Below are 24,500 nucleotides of genomic sequence, written 5' to 3'. Positions count from 1 at the left end.
CGCCCTGTGGGGCTTGGTATCGTGAATGCAACCTTGACACACATTGTCAGCAGGCCTTGGGCTTACACGCTAGGCTGTGAAGGTGGGTGAGAGCCCTGAACCCTCTCTCCAGAGGCTCATGCTGGAGGACTCTTCTCCCAGCCTACCTCCACCTGTCTGCCCATGTTGTTCTTGCCACCTGGAACATCCTTCCAGGTGTGTCACAGGCAGAGGAGAGGCCCTCTCCTGCCCAACGAGATCGAGAATTCCTTGACTACAGGGACACTGTCCTCCACTTTTATTCCCCCGGTGCTTAGTGCAAGGCTGGGCACACAGCAGGCGTTCAGGGAATCCTGCTGAATGAACAGGTCAGCATTTGGGTTGGCTAGAATACAGCTCGAGACCTCCTGACAAAGCCTCCTAGATGCCAACCTTGAAAACATGACCTTGGGGCTGTGGCTCAATTCAATTAGCACCACTCACAGAAAGGGTGTTGGTCAAAACAAGCTGATCTGCAAGGCTGCTATTAGCAAAACATTCACAAAAAAGAAAGGAAAGGAAATCTGGGGCAACGGCTGGCACTGCACTCACCCCAGGAACACCCACACCCTGCCCCAAGTGTGAGCTGTGGGACCTCACCCTCCCCCCAGCCACCCAACTGGAAATACACATCAGTGGGAACCACTGTGCTCTGTCACAGCAACACAGTGACAGATCTAACCTTCCTTACTGCACTTTTCAGTGCTCTCTCCTTAAGCAGGTATTTTTTAAAACTGAAATTACTACCTTCCTACGTGGAGGAAAGAATATCACGGGCTTGGTGGTCTCTCAGACCCAAGTTCAAATCCTGGCTTTGCTCCTCCCTCCCCATGCGAGCCTGGCAAGTCAGCCGACTTCTCTGAGTCTCAGTTTCCACAGCTGTGGAATAAGAAACCCCCCCCCCCAGGGCCTCAGGAAATAAAGTGAGAGAACGTGCCTAGCACTATGTGCGGCACCAGTCAGGGCTGATCAGATGTCCGTCCCTTCCCCGTCCCTGGTAACCCTCACAGAGCCGGGCCCACACCAAGGCACGAAGCGCAGTGGACAGAGCCCACTCTGGAGCCCAACTGCCCGGGCTCGAATCCTGAGTCCCCCACTCTCCGCTGTGTGACCTCAGACGAGGTATTTCACCTCTCTGGGCCTCAACAACCTGAGCTGCACAAGGAGGGAAAAGATCCCCCGACCTCAGAGGGCTCCTGCGAGGATTCAAGTGCCCTGGAGACAGGCCAGGTGGGCGTCAGGGCTCCGCCAGGTCACGACAGGTGAGGGGCTGCCAGGCCACAGTGGAGACGGGTGTCATCAGACCCCAACAGTGTTTTGTTTCATGAACGGTGTTTTGCTTGGTTCATTTGAATCGGTATTATTAAAAAGCAAGAGATCTAACAATTAAAAACATTGTATTTCCAGCTTTTCGGGGGGGGGGGGGAAAGAATAAATTGACGGCACTGGGCTCCCTAGGTTAGAATCTCAGCTCCAGCACTAACTGCGTGGCCTCCGGGCAAGTTACAAACCCCTCTGCACCTCCGATTCCCCAGCTCACAAACGAAGATACAGAACTGCAGATTCCTCATCGGGCTGCAGTGAGGACTGAATGAGTTCGTATTTGTAAAGCACAAAAACCAGTGGCCGGAGTGGACGGTGGCAATGGGTGGCTGCACAACACCATAAATGTCCTTAATGCCACTGAATTTTACACTTAAAAATGGAGAAAATGATAAATTTTACGTTATGTATATTTTAGTACAATTGAAAAAAACCAGTGCCTGACACTTGGCGTTATGTGTTCGTTTAAGAGAAGGAGGGGAAGCGGCACCCTCCTGCAAACAGGGCATGGTCTCTCCATCGGACACAGCCCCCCAACTCCCCACCACCTCATTAACACCAACCATGCGAGAGAGGCCCCGTCAGTCACATTTTGAGCTGTACCCCTGCTGAGAATAAGGCACATAAAAACACTCGGAACACTCTGGGCCCCCAACAGGCATTTCTTTACTTCCTTCAGTCACTCCACGCCAGAGCACCCAGGTGGAAATCGGCAAGGCCAGAAACAAGCCAGCCCACCTCTGCCCCCAAGTCCAGCTCTCATCTCACCATCAGCACAACGCAGGTGGCCTTATGTACATACGTGTTTACTGCACAGGCTAAGGTAGTCCAGGTAGATCTCTCTTATAAATAGGCACACACAGCCCAAGCTAAAAAAGGCAGCAAAACTGATCAAGCCTTATAGATTAAATGTCTTACAACGTGTGTTGATTCCCAGGTGAGAATGAAGCCTGAAAGACAGACACGCCAAAGTCAATCTCTGCCTGTGCCCAGCAGGCCTGGTCCCAGAAAAGGCAGCAGTGACCAACGCAGCCCTTGGTCCTGCCCACCTCCTCGAATGATGCTCCCACCCTGCTCACCAAACCCCACTCTTTACGTAAAGGCCCAACTCAAGTCCCACCTCTTCAATTCATTTGACAAACACTTACTGAGCACCTACTGGGTTGCCAGGCCCTGTGACATGGTGCCCTTGGGGAACCTGGCTATTTAGGGAGACAGAGAAACCAGAGTTACTCCAGCACGTGCAAGGGCCTGGTGACAAGAAAGAGTGTGGCACACTGGAGGAACTGCAAGAAATTTGGAATGGGGAGCCCCCAGAGTGTGTATGTCCAGAAACGCTGCCCCGCATGCCAACCCAAAGAACTTAACGGTATCTAGAAGGCATGGGCAGCCTTGATGGGCTCAGAGCAGTAGAAAAGATAACTTGGTCTGGTCTGATCAGAGCCACAGTGCACAGAAGCCCTTTGTCTGAAAGCCCACATATCTCATTTAATTCTCACAACAACCCAAAGAGATAAAGTACTATTCCCATTTAACAGGTGAGAAGCCTAAGCTTGGAAAGGTCCAGTGACTTGCCCAAGGGACATAGCAATTATGTGGCAAAGCCCAGACTTGGCCCAGGTCTGCCTAACTTGCTGTTAGGTAACACATTATAGTGCACCCACATATCCGCACAAAGCACGTTTTCAAGTTTGAGGTCTGCTCGATTGTTTCACCAAATTAGATTTATACTTTATTTTGTAGCCCAGATCTTTAAATTTGTTATATTATAAACAGCTTCCCATATCATTAAACATTCTTTCAAAGCATTTGTAACGGCTGTGTAGTAGTCCCCGATTTCAGCAATCCCCTATTGCTTAACATTTGGGTTATTTCCAACACATGGCTTCTTGTTTTTCTTTTAACAGACCAGCCCACATGCAGTTCATGCCACTGTGTCCTCACAGGGGGAAACCCTGTACCCCTGATACCACCAATTGTGTGACTTATCTCAGATGTGGATGAGTAAGACAATGACTTTCAACAATGACTTTCAACATTGTATCAGCAAGTTTTATTATAGAAGAAACTATTTTTCTTCCCCAACCCACCTACCAGTTTTGCTGACAACATGTTCATTTAGTTACTGGGTAGATTTCTCTATTGGATCCAAATGCAATAAATGGGGGTGGAAGGTGCTGGCAGCCAACACCTCCAGGGTGCAAGCAAGCTCAGCCTCCCCTCAAATGGACAAAAACAACAGAGATTCCAGAATCCGGCAGACTCCTTCAACTCGTCCCCAAAAGGAATGGATCCCACTCCACTCCACCCCACTCACAGCAGATCACCTGGCACAAGTCAGAACTCAACCCCAGAAACGCAATTCAGCAATTAGAAACAGACCAAAGACGGGTTCCTGAATATCCTGTGTGTGCACCATTGGAACTTCAGTGTCTGAAAGGACAAGACAGAAAGAACAGGGGCTGGAGCCAGGAAGTTGGGCTCACACAGGCTCACACTGAGATTAGTTGCGTGGTCTTGGGTAAGTCACTTCCCCTCTCTGGGCCTTGGTTTCAACATCTCTAACTGTTTGGATTAGACAACCCTCAAGGTCCCATCCTGCTCTGAATGAGGTCCTTGGGCCTGATCAGTTTTATAAATGATAGTGACTGTACGTCATGATGCAAACTTGTTAAGTACCGCTCCCAACCAAAGAGCTGCTGCCTGACGGGAAGACAGCAGGAACACACAGAAGGAAGGGCCCTCACGCCTATGTCCCCTCATGCGGTCGCTGGTCAGAATAAAGGGGAACACATTGGATAGTTCTCCGATCCAGGGGTAGGGGCAGAATTCTTAGTATTTAAAGAAATCATCTAACTTGCATCACATAAGCCGAGTTTCTCAAATTAAGACAAATGTGTTTGTCATGCTTAAAAAAAAAAATTAAGTGACTGATTCATAACAACCCAGCAAAACCATGGAGTCAGAACGAGAGCAAGTCATCACGACACCAAATGCAAAGGGGAGGGTTCTGTCTTTATTTTCTAACTGGCAATGACAAGCTTTTTACAAAACCCAGGCAAGCTGCATGTCGGTGATAAAGAGGACAGTCAGCCTTGCCACTTGAGCAGAGATAGGCCCAGATAGGCAAGGCCACTGGGTGACCTCCCGGACCCAGGAAAGCCTCACTAGTTTTAAGGTCATGCCCAGCAGGAATGAGGAAGGGGGGCGGGGCATGGCGGAGGGCTGCTGATGCTTCATGGGTCAACATCAGTCTCTTCCCAGAAACAACGCCTCAAATTCAAGTACATATTTGGGAAAATCAATAGTCTCTGGATTACAACCAGCCCATCAGCCTCTGGGTAGGAGCTTCTGTAGGGTTCAGAACTCCCCTAAATGGGCAGGGCTGTCCTCTCAGACCAGCAGACTACCTCCTCCCACACCTACCCGCACCTGCTGCATGTCCCTCCCTGCCCCCAGATCATTGGCTCTGCAGGTTCTAGTAGGTTCTGCCCCCCCATCCCCACTCGTCCTCTCCTTCTCCCATCCCTCCCTCTCCCCTAGACCCCTTTCCTTCTTTCTCTCTCTTTCTCTCTCTCCCCCTCCCTTCATACCTCTTTCTCTCCCCCACCTCCCAACAGCCTTGAGGGAGGCATGAGACCAGGAGAAGAGGCCCAGGTTCCAGATGAGGAAGGTGGCACTCAAGGGAGATGAGATCAGCCCAAAGTCACAAAGGTCACACCAAGAATCCTGCCCACTCTCCACACTTCAAGTCAGTGTTCTTCCTCCAGTCACATCTTCACAGCAGGTCCTGATGGTGCTGCCTCTGAAACACCTCCCCCCACCCCACAGCCACTCACCCTGGAACACGCACACCCCGCCTGTCCGGCGTGCTGCCTCTCTCCAGCTCCGCTCTGCCTCTGGGCTACGCCCAGCAAGGCCACCACAGTCACCTGGTCTACTGGGGGAAAGCGACCGGCAGGCCAGCTAAGGGCGGGACAGAGCTGGGATCTGCCACTTTCTAGCTGTGCAGCTTTCTTAACCTCACTAAGCCTGAGTGCCCTCATCTGTAAAAAGGGGATAATAACAGACCTTGCCACAGAGGGTCACTTAAAACTTGCCCTGAGGCTGGGCACGGTGGCTCACGCCTGTACTCCTAGGCCTGTACTCCTAGCACTTGGCGGGAGGATCGCTTGAGATCAGGAGTTCCAAACCAGCCTGAGCAAGAGCGAGACCCCGTCTCTATTAAAAACAGAGAAAATTAACCAGGCTTTGTGGCATTTGCCTGCAATCCCAGCTACTTGGGAGGCTGAGGCAGGAGAATGGCTTGAGCCCAGGACTTTGAGGTTACTGTGAACTAGGCTGACGCCACGGCACTCTAGCCCAGGTGACAGAGCGAGACTCCATCTCAGAAAAAACAAACATAAAAACTTCCCCTGACCTGGTACAGGCAGGCCCACACACAGGCTCCTCACAGCCCACCCTGCCGAAGACTCCAAACGCCGCTCCCCAGTTCAAAATCTTCCCATGTTGAAAACACATGTCCAGACAAAAACCAGTACACAAATGTTCATAGCAGTCAAAAAGCAGAAATAACCCAAAATGTCCATCAACTCATGAAAGAATAAACAAAACATGGTATATCCCTACAATGGAGTATCCTTTGGCCATAAAAAAAGCATGAAGCACTGATACATGCTGCAATACGGACGGATCGTGCAAACATTATGCTAAGTGAAATAAGCCAGAATCCAAGGACACATACTATATGATTCCACTTACAGGAAATACACAGAATAAGCAAATTCACAGAAACAAAAAGCAAATTAGTGGCTGCCGGGGGTAGGGGGAAATCAGGAGCAACTACTAATGGGCAGAGGGTTTCTTTTGTGGGTGAAGAAAATATTGGGAACTAGATGGTGGTATTGGGTACGCAACTCTGAATATACTAAAAACAACTGAATTGCACACTTTTAAAAGGGTGAATTTGCCAGGTGCAGTGGGTCCCAGCACTTTGGGAGGCTGAGGCAGGAGGATATTGCTTGAGGCCAGGAGTTCGAGACCAGCCTGGATGACTTAGCAAGACTCCGACTCTACAAAAAATACACAAATTAGCCAGGCATGGTGGCACACACCTATAGTCCCAGCTACGCAGGAGGCTGAAGCTGAGGCAGGAGGATTGCTTGAGCCCAGGAATTTGTGGCTACAGTGAGCTGTGATGATGCCATTGCACTCTAGCCTGGGCAATATAGAGTGAGGCTCTGTATTAAAACTGAAAGAAAGAAAAGAAAGCAAACAATAAAGAAACTGTCCGCAGCCAACCCATCTCTCTCTCCAACAAAGCTGGAGCCTCCTAAAGGAAAGAGACTTGAACCAGCCTATTTTCCACCTCTCCTGTCCCCGCCTCAGGCCAATACTAACAACCACCATGACTTCCTGTGAGCAAAATCCTTAATCACATGATGTCCTGAGTCCTGACATAGGCCCACTGTCAACCTGATTTACAAGTGGGGAAACTAAAGTGGGTGGTAGAGGAGGGGTAGGGAGGAAGTGGGGGAGGAACTTGATCAAGGTCATGATGAACGGGGCAAAGCTGGGATTTGAACTCAACATTCTCTTCCCACGGTGCTAGCATATGCTGCCTCTTCTGAGATGTAAGCAGGACAGGACAGGTCTAGACAGCTAGTAGGTGCTCCGTCAAATTTCATTCTGCAAGTGTCCATCCAACGATAGCATCATTTGGGATTACAGCTAGATATTGGAGAACAGGCACCCCTAAAATTAGCTCTAAAAGTGCAATGAGTATACCTGATGATCTCTGCAGTCAGGTAATATACAACTAGGCTCAGCTGGTTTCTGGCTACAGTGAGACTTTTTCTAGGTACCACTAGACAAGTACAGATTACAGTACAAAACATAGACAGTAACTTGACATTTTCCCTGAGCATTAGAAAAAATTTAATTAATTTTGTAAAAAAGATCACACAAAACAGGCTCTATGTGAGTCACACACAGTCAAAAAGTGGTGTGAGACAGCCACCACACAGCCCAGTTGGCACGTCTCCAAAAAGCAAATATTAAATTTAAAAGCTTTTTTTAAAAAAATGACAAAGCCCAGTGCTAGGGTGGGAGTAACGAAACAGGCAGTCTCATACATTCAAGGGCAATGTAAACAACGCATCTCTTTTGGAAAGTCATTTGGCAAGTTGTGTCAAATATTAGAAAGATGCCTGGAAATTAATCCTGAAGAAATCATTCTGCTTCACAGAAAATGCTGTATTCATTCGTGAAGATATTCATCCCTGCGCTACTTGTAATGGTGAAAACTTGGCTGCTGTTAAGTCTCTAAATAGGAAAAAGGTAAAGTGAATGACAGTATATCCACTCCATGCGGTATTCTGCAGCTATTAAAAATGACGGTTTATATTACCCATGTATCGCCACTGGAAAAAACGTTCTCTTCATTTAGCCTTTTGACATTAAAGGATCTGAAACTGGCCCTGCTCTGGTGCTTACCATTATGTCAAATAACAAGCCACCTGGAATAAATTGTAGCTATAACTATTTTAAAATTATAATAGTTCTGTGATGAGGGGGATAAATGGCTTTTTTTTTCCTTTCTCTAGTTTCTAAATTTCTTTTAATGTTGTTATACCACTCTTACATAATTAGGAAAAAAATAATTTTTTTTTAAATGATCAAACTCCTTTGGAAGCTGCCCGGTGTCACATAAACGCTGGGGCCTGCCTGCCCCTAACTGAAGCAGCCACTGGAAACACAGCTCTGGCTGCTCCTTCTTCCGTTCATCAAAACAGAGCAAAGCTGCCCAGAAAACTTGCCCCAGCACAGTGACACCCACCTCAGGCCCTCCACAGCCACAAATCTACATCTCCAATGACAGTAATCACAACCAAGAAAAGCACCCAGGTAACCAGTTATGGAAAAAGAAAGGACTGATGAGTGGGGGTGATAGAAGAGCAAATTATTGTTTTAATTTTTTTTTTATTGATCATTGTCACAATGCCTGGCACCCAATAAATATTTGAGGCAGAAAAAAATTTCAATGGGAAAATGCACTCATTTGTCCACCCTCCCTGAGTGCCAAGGCCCAAAACACTGTGCACACTTCTCAGCCTGAGGGTTGCACTCCCTGAGGTTTTATCAACAAAAGCAGTGTTTGGAAGTGAGCACCTCCAACAGACAGGAAATTAGCACTTTTGTCACCAACTTAACAACAAAACAGTAGGAAAACTTAAATGTCACTTGAGAGTAAATGTCCAAGGGGGAGGGGTAACTAACATTCACTGAGTGTCTCTGCACCACTACCTGTTCCGGAGGATCTGAGCATGATTTCATAAATTCCTAACACTCTGACGCTAGAACCAACAGCCTAGGCTCGAATTCTGGCTCCTCAATTGATGAGCTGTGTGATCTCAGGCTGGCTGCCTAACTTCTCTTTATCTCATTTTCCTCTGCTATAAAATGAAGGCAAGAAGAGACCTACATCATTCAGTTGTCATCAGGATTTACTCAGTCGATACACAGAAAGCACTTGGTACACTGCCTGGCGCATAGAAAGCATTCAATGCAATTAGTTTTGTGCTTTCATTTTGCAGACAAAAAGAAGTGAAATTTCCCAAGATCACATAGGTAACAAGAGGCAGTGCTGGGATTCAAATCCAAAAAGGGACTCCAAAATCTGTGCTCTTTCTACCAGAACAAGCTAATATCCACCCTTAAGGATTATTAAGATCCCACCACAAACACACACACACACACACGTGCACAATTTAGGGCTATCACTGCAAAAGGTAAGAATATTATGAGATGACTGGAAGTGAAATGGGACTGAACAGCAGTCTAGTCCATTGTAAGTTGGGAATAATACCAGCCCCGTGTCAGGTGGGTCTTTCAAGTCGTCACTCAACAAACACCTTTTTGAGGCAGGCTCTGTTCTAGGCATGAGGAAACCAGACATAGACAAACAGGGTCCCTATCCTCCTGAAGCTCATATCCTAGCAGGGAGAGAGACAGACAGAAAGGAGGAGGTGATAAGGATGGGAGGAAACATGGCAGGATAATGGGATAGAGGGGCCTGAGTTAAGTGAGGGAGACAGGAGGACAGCAACAGGCCCTGGGGGAGGGAGGCGGAGTAGGTTCAAGTGTCAAGGTCAGAGGGGAGGGAAGGGTCTGGTCAACCAGATCAGAGGCTCAGGGTCTTGCAGGCCACTGTTTGGGTTTATACTAAGAGCAATATGAAGTTACACAGGGTCTGAAGCAATGGCACAACATGACTCAATTTGTGGCATAAGAAGCATTTTGGCAAAGTGAAAGAGCCTAGCATATGGTTGGCACTTGAAAAAGGTTGGGGTCTTTTTTCCCCCTAGTTTTCCTTCTGCTTATGCCACTAACCCTACATAACCCTGGACAATCATGCTCCCTTTCTGGGCCTCTGTTTCCAAAAAAAGTGCTCAACCCTGAGTACATATTAGCATCACATGAGGAGCTTGGAAAAGAAAACACCAGTACCAGGATGGTATGTGCCCACCCACCCAGATATCCAGATTCTGCTGCTCTGGGGCGGGGGCCTCCAACAGGTATGTTCCAAAAGCTCCCCAGGTGCCGCCACAGTTGAGAAGAGCCCACCTAAAGGGGCCTCCGAGGCCCTTTACCTCAATAGCATAAGTACTAACCCGGAGAGTAGCCCACAGACAGAACATGCTGCCTCTGGAGATGGTGAGCTCCTCCTCACTTAAGGCAGTCAAGCAAAAACCACTTTCTCAAACGTGAAACTCAAGAATCGGACATTCTGAAGAGATCCCTTCCAAAAGAGATTTTTGTGGTTTGATGGCTTGCTAGGTGACTCTCCAGTGGGCAAGTCTTAGGCCTCATTGTCCTCAGCTGTAACCAAAGACAGCAAATAAACAGCATGTGTGCCCCTCCTTGCCTTTCCTGTGGCCATGGCAGACATCACTAATTGATCCCAGCACAGTCTCCTGCTGAGCCAGGACAAGCCAAGTGGCCTGAGAATCCCTTCTGTGCAGGGCCCAAGCAGCCACTATCAATCCTTTGAAGATGGACACAAACTGGAACCCATCTGTCTTGCTTAGCCTAATGTCCCTAAGGTCTTTTCCAACTCTGACATTCTTTGAGGGGGAGATCCTTGTTATCTTTTTACTAGTAATCATTAACTACCAAGTTGCATGGCAACGAGCTCAGCAGGTTTGAGGCTGGTCAGACCATGAGATCACACGTTCCATCCCTGAGGGCGGGTTTTGCTTTATTTCTTGAACCGCAGGTTCTTTATCCTCCCCAGGTAACACCTCCCCCATACCTTCCCAGCAGCTACACCTCCAACATTTATTTACAGAGGAGGGCCTGAGACAGACTGCACAATCAGGGCAAACCAGTCTGTATTCCTGGAAAAGCTCATCAAAGCAAGTGCCCTCTGTCATCGCTAGTAGTTGAAACAATAACAATGACAGCAGCTGGCACGTGGGGAGCACTCTCTGGATGCCAGGCACCATGCCAGGGGCCTCACATACATTTTCTCTTGGAATCTTGAACACAATCCTCTGAGGTGTTTATTATGCCCATTTGGCACACCAGAGAATTCAGGCTTTAAAAGCTACCGAGTTGCTGTTGATCACTAAGCAGTAGGAATGAGAGATTACAGGACAGGCACACACCTGGCTCTGGGCAAGTCCCGTCACCTCTATGTCTCTCATCTCCAAAATGGACGTGATGACTATAAGGATGAAATGACAGCCCAGCACACAGTATATGACGGTCCAGGGGATATCTCAGAAAAATCTGTTGGAACTTGGGTTAAAAAAAAAAAAAAATAGCCCCTAGACAACAGTATGCCCTGTCCAGGTCTGTCCAACACTGAGCTGGGAGCTCTTTTTTGGCTTCACAAAGTAATACATTCCTGATATACAGTCAGAACACTGAGTTTTCAGAATGCCAACCCTGCCTCAATGGCCCACTGCCGGCATCACCCTTCAGGAGGGTTTCTCCTCCTGCCTCTTTCCTGCCATTCTCACTGTCACTGGCTCAAAGGCATTCTCTCTAGTTTTATGCCCTGAGGCCTTTAAACACTAAAAGCTGAAAATTACTCCAGGGAGCTGGTGGGAGAGAGAACTTGGCAGTGAATCTCTTTGTAATGGGATCTCCCTCTGACGCTGTATCTCTTGTGTGGAACTTGGCACATTTGGCCTCCCAGCTCCCAATAAATGGGGAGCCTCTCCTTCAACTTCACATCCCTGCAGCGGGGCTTAGCACCACAAGCATCAATCACATTAGCACGGGCTTCCTTTCCCGCCCCAGGCAGGGTGGGAAAAATATCAGTTACTCCCATTTCTCGGAGGAGGAAGCTGAGGCTGAGAACACAAACTTGCCAAAAGACTTCGAGTCCTGTGCTTACTTTCCCACAGTATCCCAAAACAGTACTGACTGAAGGAGCAAGGAGTCAAATGTGGATCCCTTTTGAGACCCAGCAACCTGGATATGTGTCACATGCGTCAATGCTCTGGTTAGTTTAGACCTACTGTCTCACTGGGAGGAAGTCAATTTCCAACATGAGGTTGATGGCATGGGAATGGAAGGACAGCCAGTCCCACCTGGTAAGACTGTCGGGACATAGGCCATCTGCACCAGTACTTCGAAACAGGAAATACCTAAAGCACAGGTTCTCAACCAGCGCAGTTTCCCCGTCAGGGACATTTGGCAACATCTGGAGATATTTTTGGTCCCTGGGGAAAGGGATGCTACTGGCATCTAGTGAGCAGAGGCCAGGGAAGCCACTAGACATCCTACAGTGCACAGGACAGCCTCCCACAACAACAAATTATCTAGCCCAAAATGTCAATAGTCTGAGGTTGAGAAACTCTGGTCTAGGGAAAAAGTAGTCGTCCTCACTCACCCCAACCACACAGTTAGACAGGTGCGAAGCCGAAATGCCAGATTCCAGGGACGAGCAAAGGCTAAGCATTCCATATGCATCTTCCAAAAGAAATCAAGAGGCTGGTGACCAACTCTGTGGTCAGATGGAGGCTAGAGGTCTGAGTCTTACCCCCCAACACATCGTCTTAAATAAGAGCTCCCATACCCCATCCCCAACAATTTCTCTTCACACAGTAGGATTCGGCAACCACTCTAGAAGATGACAGTCCCTGGCATCGAGGCTGGCAGAAGTTGTTTGAACACCTTCAGAACAGGTCTCCCCACACCTAGGGCACATGGCAGTCCTAACCAGCCCTCTGTGTCACCCTGCACCCCAAAGTCAGGAGGTGTTAACAAAGAGGGGTGTGCTGGGAACAGAACCACAATCTGGATTGAGTGCCTTATACACCCTCCCTCATTTAACTCTAATAACGCTGTGACCCGGCTGTTTTTACCCATTTTCCAGGTTCTGAGAGGCTTAGTCCCTGGGCAGATACAGGGTCACATGGCTATAGGGGAAAAGCATGGATTTGGATCCACGCTTCTGCTGACACCAAAGCCCGTGATCTTTCCCATGCTCCTCTTCTTACCGGATATCCTGAAGTCATGTCATCCGTGCCTGATTTCAATCTCTATGAAATCCAAATTCATTCACAACAGGAAGGCCAACACCCCAACACCATGCCATCTATGTCATTCGTTTGATCGGGGCCAAGCCTCAAAGGGTCAGATGGCTTCACCACCCCACAGCTCCAGGATCTAAACTCCAGGGCAATGATGCTCTTGTCTTCTGGGGCTTTGGGAATCACTTCACTCCTGCCACATCATGGCTCTGAGCAGCGAGTGTCAACAAGTCACCCATCCCCACTGGAAGGCAGCCCTCCCAGCTGTGAGAACAGCCCTCAAGTCCAGCTGTCCTTCCAGGAGACTCAGACATGCCCTGACCCATGCAGACTCTCCTGTCCAGCTCCCCCTCAGGCCCCAAAGGAAGGCCGCAACTAGCTGGTGGAGGGTCCGAGCCTCCGTCTCCTTCTCTGCACCTATGTCATCAGTTAAACAATTTAATGGATACAAAGTGCTGACAACAGTTCATAATAGATAGTCAACCTATGCTAGCTGCTATTAGCTTATCTTAAGACAATCATCAGATATGTATTCAGAGATCTAATCACAAAGTCAAGTGAACAGTGCTCATCACGGCAAAAAAATGTGGAGACAAAATAGGAGACTAATTACAGGACTAACTAGTTAAATTAAAGTACCTCTATACAATGGCATGGGATGCAACCGCTAAAAGTTATACAAGAGAAGACTATAAACTGACAGGGGAAAATGTTTGCGGCACGTTGCCAACACTTCACAAACTGCCCCAAACTGTCCCGGAGAACAGCAGAGGAGAGTGAACTCACATCCCCAAGGGTCTGTGGGGTAGAAATTTCTTTGCTGTCTCCTGCAGTTGTTGAAAAAAATTCTAACGCAGATTTGGTATCTAGTCTATAGTATGTCCATGTTTGTTTGTTTTCAAGAAACATTTCAAAATACTTTCCACCGAGTAACGGTGACCCTCAGGGAGAAGCCTCATGTTTGTACTGTGGTTTCCTGGGGTGCCCTGGCGAGACACCTACCGCAATCGGGAAAAGAATGGTAAGTTACAAAGCCCGTGTAGGAGGTTATCCTATTTTATTAAAAATGGATAGAACATGCATTAAAAAAGACAAAGATCACGCATCAAAATGGTACTCGGAGTTAACTTGGGGGGGGTGGAGATTACAGGTAATTTTGCTCTCTTATTTATCTGTATTTTTAATTTTTTATATTAAAAAAACTGAACTGATTCATACAGCAATCAGATCAACCTAGGGATCAGCATCCTCCCACCAACTGGGCTAACAGCCCCCAGGCAGTTCACTGGGTCCCATGCAAATCACCCCTGAAGGTGACCTAGGGCAGCACAGCCTAGAGGTCAGGCAGGGCAGAGCTGAGATATCCACTACTCACCAGATGGGAGGCGACCTCAGCTCCCCGCAGTGGTCGTAAGTTCCCATTAAAAGTACACACGCAGCTGTGCTCGCTCTCTAACAAACACATTTACCAAAAGAGCACACAGCTCCGACCCATAGCATGTTCTACTGGGTGGTCCACCTGAAGTTTCAGGCAGGGCAGCAGCTACTTAAAGACAGGCTTCCTCAGCTTTTAGTCGACCCTCTCCCTTCCTAAAGTGGCTCTCCAGCATCTGGTCCTTCCTGCACCAGCTGCTGCATGATGGTTTCCAGCTACACGTGGAGGCACTGACAATGCATAATTGGGGACTTTATACCTTTTTTTTACTTTCTCTGGTAACAGAATCCACCTCCATCCCCCATCGAGCACCTTCCACCATTCCATCCCCTATAACAGTAACTTCCAGGGGTTTTGGCAACAACTGAACCCATGATAAGAAATTCATTTTATATGCAATTTAGTACACACACACATTCACATAACACAAACACACACATATATTAATATATAACTGAAATGAATTTCATGACATAACATCAGTAAACTCTGATATTTTCTATTCTATCATTTTTAAATGCTGGTCATAACTCACTAAATTGATTTTATTGACCCATGATTTCAAATACACTGCCTTACGGCATGTAAGTCTACAATTTGGTTTTCTGAACTTCATTTAGAAGTACATTTTCTGGAACATATTAGGTTGGAACTATATATAATTGCTGATATTCAAAGGACCAAAAATAGTAATTTTATATGATTCAACCTAATAATTATATATGAACCAAACTACAGAACTCAACTGATTTGCCTCTTGTAAGCTATTATACAAATTTGAGTAATTCTTAAAAGTGGGCTACACTACAAATATACATTATTGTGCAAAAGACAGATGACACCTGAATTAGACAAGTCAATTATAGCCACTCTGAACCACACTTTAAATGGAAATAACAATGATAAACTCACAGGGATGCTGTGAAGATTGAATGAGCTGATGTATGTTAATGGGCCTTGCAAACTACATTTTAAGGACAAAATTTTTAATTTTTTTAAATAGTAAATTATGCCAGTGTCTCAGCAAAATAAGATAATAAAACAGCAGCCAATATCTGCTTAGGACTTATTTCATGCTAAGCACTTGTCATGCAGATCTATTTACTACTCCACAACAATCCTGTGAAGTCGGTATTCTTCTTGTCCCCATTATACATGTGAGGACAAATGAGGCTCCAAGCAGTAAATGAGTTGGCCCAAATTCATATAGCTAGGAGATGGAGAAGGTCCGTCTGTCTGACTCCCAAGCCCCTGCTCTAAGCGTTGGGCAGCAGTCTCCCTCCAAACTCAGAACAATCTCCCTGCAGCTCTCCACTTTCCAGCCTCAAGAACAGGACCAGTTCTTGAGAGCCAACCAGCACAGTCGGCTCTCAGTGAGGGAGAAAGACTCACCCATGACACAATGAAATGAAAATGCACTGGCCTCTCAGCCAGCAGCAGGAAATGCAAGATCACCTTGCTGCCTTGGAAACAGGTGGCAAGTCAGCACAGACTCTCAGCCTCCCATCTCCGGCAATTACAGCCAAGGATTATGTCTGTAAACTTTCCATTGGTGGCTTAAAATAACTCTTCTTGACCCTACAGAAAATGTACCCAGAGACAGGAGGCAGCCACAACCAGAGCTGGCCAGGTCATAAGATAAAGAGAAAAGCTCAAGCCAATACAAAAAGAATATTGCTTGTTTTTAAGGGACCATGGTCAATAGCCCCTTGCTCCTTTGGGGTAGGACCACACTGGCCACTCTTCAGTCACATCCGATGGTCACTTAATCTATATTAATTCAATTATGCACACTTGTCAAATGAGAATATTTAAATTGTGCTACCAGAGATGTCTTTAATGCTCTGCATTATACATTTTAATACATTCATGTGTGTGTGTGTTTGTGCGTGTATATATACAGAATACACACAATCCACTGTGGATTTAATCTCTTAAACCCAGTTTAAGAGATTGTATAACATAATTTTGACAATTCAATTCACAATTATGGCCTTTTGCCCTAACTTCAGACTCCAACTCCTGAGTAAATGGGATATCTTGGTAGTTCATAAAATGCTGCTCTTACATTTCTATAACCATTTACAAGAAACTTTAGTATAATGTGACCACAAACTTAACTTATCCCGCTATTCTGTATGAGAGGTACTACTGTTAGTATTTTAGGAATATGAACACCAAGGATTAGAAAAGTCAAGATACCTGCCCGAGATCACACAGCTAGTGAGGTGGTAGAGCCAGGACTCTAATCAAGCAGTCTGGTTCCAAATTCTATGCTCTCTTCACTACCCAAAGGGCTTATTTATCTCTGAGTTCCTAAGGAACAAGGGCTGCATCTAAAATAGTTGGGAAAAAATATATTTGCAACACAAATGAGAGTCAAAGGACTAATTTCCTTAATTTCCAAAAAGCATGTACAAATCAATAACAAAGAGACTATGTTGTTTCTTTTAAATGAACTGGGAGTTAACCAAAAAAAAAAAAAGGAAGAAAGAAATGCAAATGGCCCAAAACATAGGGAAAAAATACTCAACTCAAAATTAAAAGATATGAATAAAATAACAAGATACAATTTTTTACTTCTCAGACTAGCATACATTTAAAAAGTTAACAATCCTCAATTCGGGTAAGTATATGAAGAAAAACAGGCCGGGCGCGGTGGCTCACGCCTGCAATCCTAGCACTCTGGGAGGCCGAGGCAGGCGGATCGCTCGAGGTCAGGAGTTCGACACCAGCCTGAGCAAGAGCGAGACCCCGTCTCTACTAAACATAGAAAGAAATTATCTGGCCAACTAAAATATATATAGAAAAAATTAGCCGGGCATGGCATGCATGTAGTCCCAGCTACTCGGGAGGCTGAGGCAGTAGGATCACTTAAGCCCAGGAGTTTGAGGTTGCTGTGAGCTAGGCTGACGCCACGGCACTCACTCTAGCCAGGGCAACAGAGCGACACACTGTCTCAAAAAAAAAAAAAAAAAAGAAGAAGAAGAAAAACAGACACTCCCCAAAGCTATGGGTGCAGCTATGAACTGGGGCAACGTTTCTGGAGGACAATTTAACAACAGCTATTAAGTTTTTAAATGCATACACCTTCTAAATCAGCAATCTTAAAACTAGAAATTTACCCTATGGATATATTTGTGAAGGTTACAATAAATATGCACCAGTGACATTCTGGGAAATGTGATTTGTGACATGGGAGGGGGTGTACTGAAACAACTAAACTGGCCATTGATAGGGGAATGGTCAAATAAATCATGGTAAATCCACACATCAGAACACTAACCAGTCATTTCTAAGAATGAGTTAGAACTGTAGATACAGACAGGAGATAATCTCTAAAATACCTGAGCAAATTAAAAGGCTAAGTAGTGAACAATGTATATGTAACATTCCCTTTAAGGCTGTAGTCCCCAGTCTCTGGGCCCCGGACTGCTACTGGTCTGTAGCATGTTAGAAATCAGGACACACAGCCGGAGACGAGCAGTGAGTGAGTGAAGCTTCATCTGTATTTGCAGCCGTTCCCATCCCTCACATCACCGCCTGAGCTCCGCCTCCTGTCAGGTCAGCAGCAGCATTGCCAACCCTACAGTAAACTGCGCATGTGGGGGATCCAGGTTGTGAGCTCCTTATGAGAATCTAATGCCTGATGATCAGAGGTGGAGCTGAGGCAGGGATGCTAACGCTGGGGAGTGGTTGCAAATACAGATTATCCTTAGCAGAGAGATCTGACTGCACGATAAATGTAATGCACTTGAATCATCGCAAAACCATCTCCCCTCCCCACCCCAGTCCATGGAAAAACTGTCTTCTATGAAACCGGTCCCTGGTGCCAAAAAGGCTGGGGAATGCTGCTTTAAGGTAATTTTTTTTTTTTAATACAGAATCTTGCTCTGTTGCCTGGGTGGAGTGTAGTGGCATCATCATAGCTCACTGCAACCTCAAACTCCTGGGCTCAAGGGATCCTCCTGCCTCAGCCTCCCAAGTAGCTGGGACTACAGGTGCATGCTATGACGCCCAGCTAATTTTTCTAGTTCCTGTTTTTACTAGAGATGGGTCTCGTTCTTGCTCCGGCCTGGCCTCAAACTCCTGAGTTCAAGCCATCCTTCTGCCTCGGCCTCCCAGAGTGCTAGGATTACAGGCGTGAGCCATCATGCCCAGCCAGGTAATTTCTTAAAAAGACGAATATGGATACTTGTGTATATCATACAGAAACATTTTTTTTTTCCTGTAAGGAAACCAATGATACCCATATGGTTATCTATGAAGAGGACTGATACTTTCCTAACCTCATACAGTTTTAGATTGAGATTTTTTATTAACCTGGGCTTCATGGACTATTTTAAATAAGAGTCTATGAAACTCCTGAGATTGGACACAATATTGTACACATGTGCATTCCTTCTGGAGAGAAGATTCTTCCCTTACATACTCTGGAAGGGTCTTGTACCTCTCCCTCCACCGCCACCCACTACTCCCAGAAAGTTTAAGAACCACTGTTATAGACTCCATGTTGGTGCTAAGTTTTAATATTCACTCACTTACATACACAGGGAGCCATGAAATAACACTGGGCTGGGTCGGGCACCCAGAAAAACACCCACTGGGTTCCTGTCCTGGAGAAGCAGACAGTTTGTAGCATAATAACAACATTGTCTACCCAAGCCTCAGAAATGGCAACAGGGCACAGCTTCCCTCTAAGAGGGAGAAGGAAAAGTGGAACTGAAAATTATTTGCATGTTTAAAATTAGGCCTTCTGTGGGAGCTGATAATACTTGGTTTTCAAAATGCCCCCCATCTGCTCACTACCAGCACCCCTCATGCTGGCATTTACACGCCAGGGAAATTCTGAGACAATAGGATGACTACAGCTATCACTAATAAGGAAGTAATAACAAATTTCCTACAGCTCCCGTCCTCCAAGGGGTCATCAGAAAAGCCACTGGAAAGCCAGCCATGCGAGGTGGTGACAAAATCACTGTGGATTTCTCTGGTCTGAGATAACTGCCGCTTCCAGGGATCTCCACGTAGGGACTTTCTGCCCCTCTTATCACCATTCCTTCCCTGGAAAATCCACTGCCAGCCCTTTCTCTGAAGGGGTGACAGGGACGCCACACTCACAGCCTCTATGACAACTGTGGCTGGTTAGCGGTGTGAACTGAGTTATGTCTCACCCCCACGGCCGGTAAGAGCCATGAAGCACCTCCTGTTCCCCACTACAGCCTCCGCTCAGGGCCTGTCCCCCAAACTTAAGCAATTTATCACCTTTACAGTTTGGCCATAACCACATCATAGTTACATAATTATTTACTCAATGTTTTTCTTTAGATCAACTTATTATTAAATTTAAACAAATTTATTTATCAGGACACTACACTTAGCCTCATGCTACCTACAAAATCATGGGCTTGATATGCAGCTTACATGTTTTTTTTTTACTAAGACCCTGTAAAATAAGTAATTCTTAACATTTAAAAAAAAGAGTTTTGTGATTGAGCAAAGTTCACTTTGCATGTCCCCAGGATTATTCCACACTGTTCTGTAGAAAAGGCTTGATAAATATTTGTTATATGAACTAATGATCCGAAGCGCCATTTCTTCTCCCCAGTAACAGCGGTAGCCACAGCCAGCAGCAGGACTGTGCTTTAGGTTTTACACAGCAGTTCCTCTTCTATCTCATTTGATCCTCTCAACTACCCAGTGAAGCAGGAAGTATTAGTCCCATTTTCCAGATAAGGAAATGAAGAGTCACAGAGGTTAAGTGACTTGCCCAAGTTTATGCAGCTACTAAGTGCCACAGACAAGATCTAAACGCAAGTACTCCTATTTCAGACCCCAATTTGTCTCCACTAATGCAGCCTCGCCTTGTAAAGTCAGGTCCCAAAGAAACATGAGCAGAAAAGAGGGTACCTGGGTTGTCTGTGTTACAAATGGAGCAGATCCCACAGGGTTTTTGATGCAAAGAACCCGAAATACTCTCTGCCCTTGTGGGTTCAGGCCCCACAAACCTGCCCTTGCAACAACAGCCCGCTATCTCATCTCTTCGCTGCACACTGAAAACCTTCTCTAACACACATGACTTCTCACAGCACAGGACAGTAACCTGGGGCCGTAGAGATATCAGGCCTGGCTCTGCCACACACTAGTTATGAATCTTGGGCAATTTCTGAACATCACTTTTCTCTCAGATAAAATGAGAACATGAATAGCACTGACCTCTTAGTATTTCTGAAATGGTCAAATGAGATAATACATTAAAACTCATAGCATAGTGCCTACCATGCATGATACTACCTATTAATTATAATATTATCAGCGGCATAATGTTAGAACGGAAATACACAGAAAACTGCCTCTTGTCCTTCACTCAAAATAATCCCTCGGCCAAGAAATGAATGAACTAAGAAGTAATTACTGATGACGCTCTGGCTAAACCCAGGCCTATGGTCATTCAGCAGCTCTGCCTCGGCCTCAACCCCAAGCAAAAATTACTTTTAGGAGCTAAATAACCCCTCTGTTGACCGAAATTGCTCATTCGGGAGCCAGGATTCTCTCTGCTTAGGAAAGCTTGGGTATTCCATGGTTATCTTTATCATGGGGCTGAACCTGAAGTCAGCTCAAAGTCACAGTCTAACCATAAACCAATTTGCTCTGTTTTCTTAAACTGCCTGCAAACAAAACATAATCATTTGATTTTCTGTTGTTCTGAAGCAAAACAAAAAATATCTAAAGTCACTCGTATGAGAATCTAACAAGTGGTTTAAAGAGGAGTCAAAATATATTTTATACTATGGATGAAGCAGGTAAATAATTGGCTTAAGGATTAGCTATAATAGATAATAAACAGTTATTATTCACCAGAAAACAAGAAAGCAAAAGCAAATCCAAAACACAAGACCAACAAAATAGCTATCAGTCTTCAGCTTTTTTTCATTTCTCATTTTAAAGCAACTCACATCAACCTGATTTCTTGAAGAATCTGTCAGGACTACATTTCTCAAGAGAAGGAGGCAGGGGAGAAAATCTGCTTTGTCACATTGCCCAAAACACATACACATAAACCAAAACTAGTGTGCAAAATGCTATGAGAATGGGTGGAGTCAGACACTGTAACCAGCAAAGTCCTCATGCTGGAATCATCGCTGACCGTCCTTCCTGTCTTGGAGAAGAGCAATGAGATGCCAGGTTCAAAAATTGCCTTTCCGGGCCTACTAAGTACAGAGTCTTTCGGCATCTCAGCTTTCCAGCTCCCACGCCCGACCTCATTAATGTCCAAACAGAGCTGCATCTTTGCCATGATTCGTCCATGTTTTTAACCTACTACAGTTGATTCCAGTTTCAAACAAACACATACACACACATAATCCAAGCCTCACAAAACCAACCAGCTGTTAGGGAGGTAGTCTGACACCTTCACTCTTGTTTCCTAAACAAACTTCAGAAATATCTAAAATATGAGTCGACTTTGAAAAACTCAATTTATATCCATAGTTTTGGGACTCCACAGTGATGTAGCGTTGTGCCTGTGGTTAAAAGTAATATCAAAGTGGAAACACGGCACACACACATACAAAAAAGTAGCCCTATGAAAATACTAGGCACAGGCAGGCAACCCAGGTTCTAATCCTGGCTTCTCTGCTACCTCGCCAGATGACCTCGGTCTCACTGTCCTCTCTGGACCTCAGTATGCTTGCCTAAGGGCTTGAGGGGCCTGAGCTATCTTGAAAGTATGGTCCAGCTCAAAAACACAATGATTCCCTGAAATATCCAATAGCAAAATGAACGGTTGAACATGGATTTTGAAGATATTTCTTCAGAGCACCTTTTAAATTTTCAATTTTATAATGTATCCAAAAATGAGAAATAAAAAGAGAGTCCTCTTGAGTTTTTATACAACAAACTATAGAGGAAGGAAATATCTAATACAGGACAAGTGTAGGGTGGCAATACGATCACGAAATACAAGGAAGGATTGGGCAAGAAATAAATTTACCCAAGAAACTTTTTGCTGACTCCAAGCACAGTTAGCAACCACCATGGTTGAAGAAAAAAATAATAATAATAATATATATGTATTAAATTAAACTAAAAATAAATGATGTTCAAGTATTGTTTTTAGTATAAACTTCAATACAAAATATCTTCAAATACGAGGCTTTTTTTTTTTAACTTCAGAGACTGCTCTCCATGAATTTCCTTACACAGACAGGAAGACAGCCCATAGACACTACACCTTAATGATAATCCCATCTGGAAATCCTTATAATGTTTACAAAGTTCTTTTAGACATTGGCCAGTGGAAGCTCCTCAAACAATTCCAGGGGTATCACACCCATTCTATGGATGCTGTTAACTGAGGATGGGAAGAGACTGAACTGCAAGTCCAACCCTGATGCTTGGTGCTAGACTAGTCTCCTGACACCTACTAGACCCTCTGCAGGAGTTCACACTGCCTTCCTCCCCTCAGGACAGCCTGTTCAAAACCTTCTGAGGAAACTGCACCCATCTGGTCCCATTAGCACCCAGAGTGACCCTTGTGTGCTGAGGTAACCTCAGCCTCCAGGCCTAGCTTCCTTCTCCCCCTGCCTGCTGAACTGCATTGCTGCCCCGGGGTGATGGTTCTGCTCTCAGACAATCCTGTATTTGTGCCTGAGAAGTTTCCCCTGAAACCAGGTTCCATCCTCAGTCAATAACTCACTTCCTTAGAGCTGGTGTCTGTATAAAACAAGCAAGATGTTCATTAGCAAAATGCACAACAGGTCATCACCAGGCCACTTTCCCCTTCGGGCTCAAGACCCTCACAGGCTCCCAAAAGGCTGCGAGGAAGGCCCCACTTGCTCAGCTGGGCGACTTCTCTCTTTCACTTCTCCCCATCAGTTCCCTGTCTGTGAAATAGGAATGCCCCCCACCTGCTCTGCTTCATCCCCATGGAAATGCCAGGAAGGGGGAAGGTCGGTCACAGAAACACCAGGCAGAGCATTATCCGAAAAGTGAAGCAGGGAAAGATAGCTGGGGGGGGGGGCGCCGGCGCCCACAAAGCAAGAATTAAACACCCATGAAAGCAAAAACCTTCTCCGGGAAGATGACGGGAAGAGGGCCGGCTGCCTTGGGAAACGCCTGCCAGTGGCACCTTCTCCCGAGGCTGGGAGTTTTCCCCAGAAGAAGCGCCCTCGGCCCGGAGGTCCCGCGCCCAGCGCCCGGCCCTGTCCTGGCGCCCCCGGGCCGCCGCCGCTGCCCTTGGGCCCGGGCCCCGGGGCCCCGGGCCCCTACAGGCCGGGTCGGAGGTCGGCCGCAGCTTGGCCAGGCCGCCCCGCTCTGCGTCCCGAGCCCTCCGCAAACACGCCCCCTTCGGCCGCCTCTGGCAGGCTAGCCGGGCCCGCGCCGGCCAGATGTGACCAGCTCCGGGAAGAGCAGGGCCAAGAAATGGCCTGAAGCCCGCGCAGGGGCTTCCGTGCGGAGGCTGGGGGCACCCCAGGACCCCGGATCCCGCTGCCCTCCCCTGGTACTGGGCAGCCGGGGAAGGTGCTCGTTGGCCGGCGTGCGAGGCAGGCGGGGGTTCCCGTAAGCCCCTCCAGGAGAGGGCTCCGAGGATTCGGACCCCTCGCCTCCTTCTCGCGAACCCCCAGGCGGGATGCACCCGGCAGGTGCAGGGGATGCCTGTCCCGCCCCCACCCTCCTCCCACCCCCCGCCCCGCCCGGGCCCACCCGGCGGCTCACCTGGTCCTGGCGCAACAGCAGCAGCAGCAGCGGCAGCGCCCAACGCAGCCCCGGCGATCGCTGAGGCAGCCGCGCCTCCCGCGCCGCAGGCTTCATGCCCCGCGCGCCCTGGATCGTGCCCGGAACGCGCGGATCGGGCCCCGCCGTGCGGCGGAGCCCGGGCACCGTGATCGCCTCCTCCTGCCGCCGCCTCCGCCTCCGCCTCCGCCAGCCCGTCCGCCTCGTCGCCGCTCCGCCCGCCCCGGGCTTCCCCGGGGACATGGCAGCGGCGGCGGCGGCCGCGGCCACACGCCGGAGCCTGGCGCGGCTGCCGCGGGGGGGCCGCGTCCCTGGGCGCGCAGGGGCTTCGCGGGGCGGAGCGAGCGGCGCCCACCCCTCGCGCGCGGCGCCCGGATCCTGGCTCCCGCGGCTGCGGCTGCTCCCGCTGCCTCCTCCGCGCGTCATGCGGCTGGGGCTGCAGG

The 24,500-nt window shown here is 47.2% G+C and overlaps 1 protein-coding gene across 1 annotated transcript in view; it reads right to left on the bottom strand.

Annotated features, from left to right (window-relative positions):
• Positions 1-24,300, bottom strand: part of PTPRJ (protein tyrosine phosphatase receptor type J) — a 146,731-nt gene extending 122,431 nt beyond the window's left edge. The window contains exon 1 of the mRNA XM_045557013.1: positions 24,040-24,300. Within this exon, the coding sequence (XP_045412969.1) occupies positions 24,040-24,300 (261 nt within the window). The remainder of the gene's footprint in view (positions 1-24,039) is intronic.
• Positions 24,301-24,500: the final 200 nt, after the last annotated feature.

The sequence above is a fragment of the Lemur catta genome, chromosome 7 (genome assembly GCF_020740605.2).
Source record: "Lemur catta isolate mLemCat1 chromosome 7, mLemCat1.pri, whole genome shotgun sequence".
In the NCBI taxonomy this organism is placed as follows: domain Eukaryota; kingdom Metazoa; phylum Chordata; class Mammalia; order Primates; family Lemuridae; genus Lemur; species Lemur catta.
The sequence above is the reverse complement of the archived record's forward strand: the minus strand, read 5'-3'. Positions and strand labels throughout refer to the sequence as shown.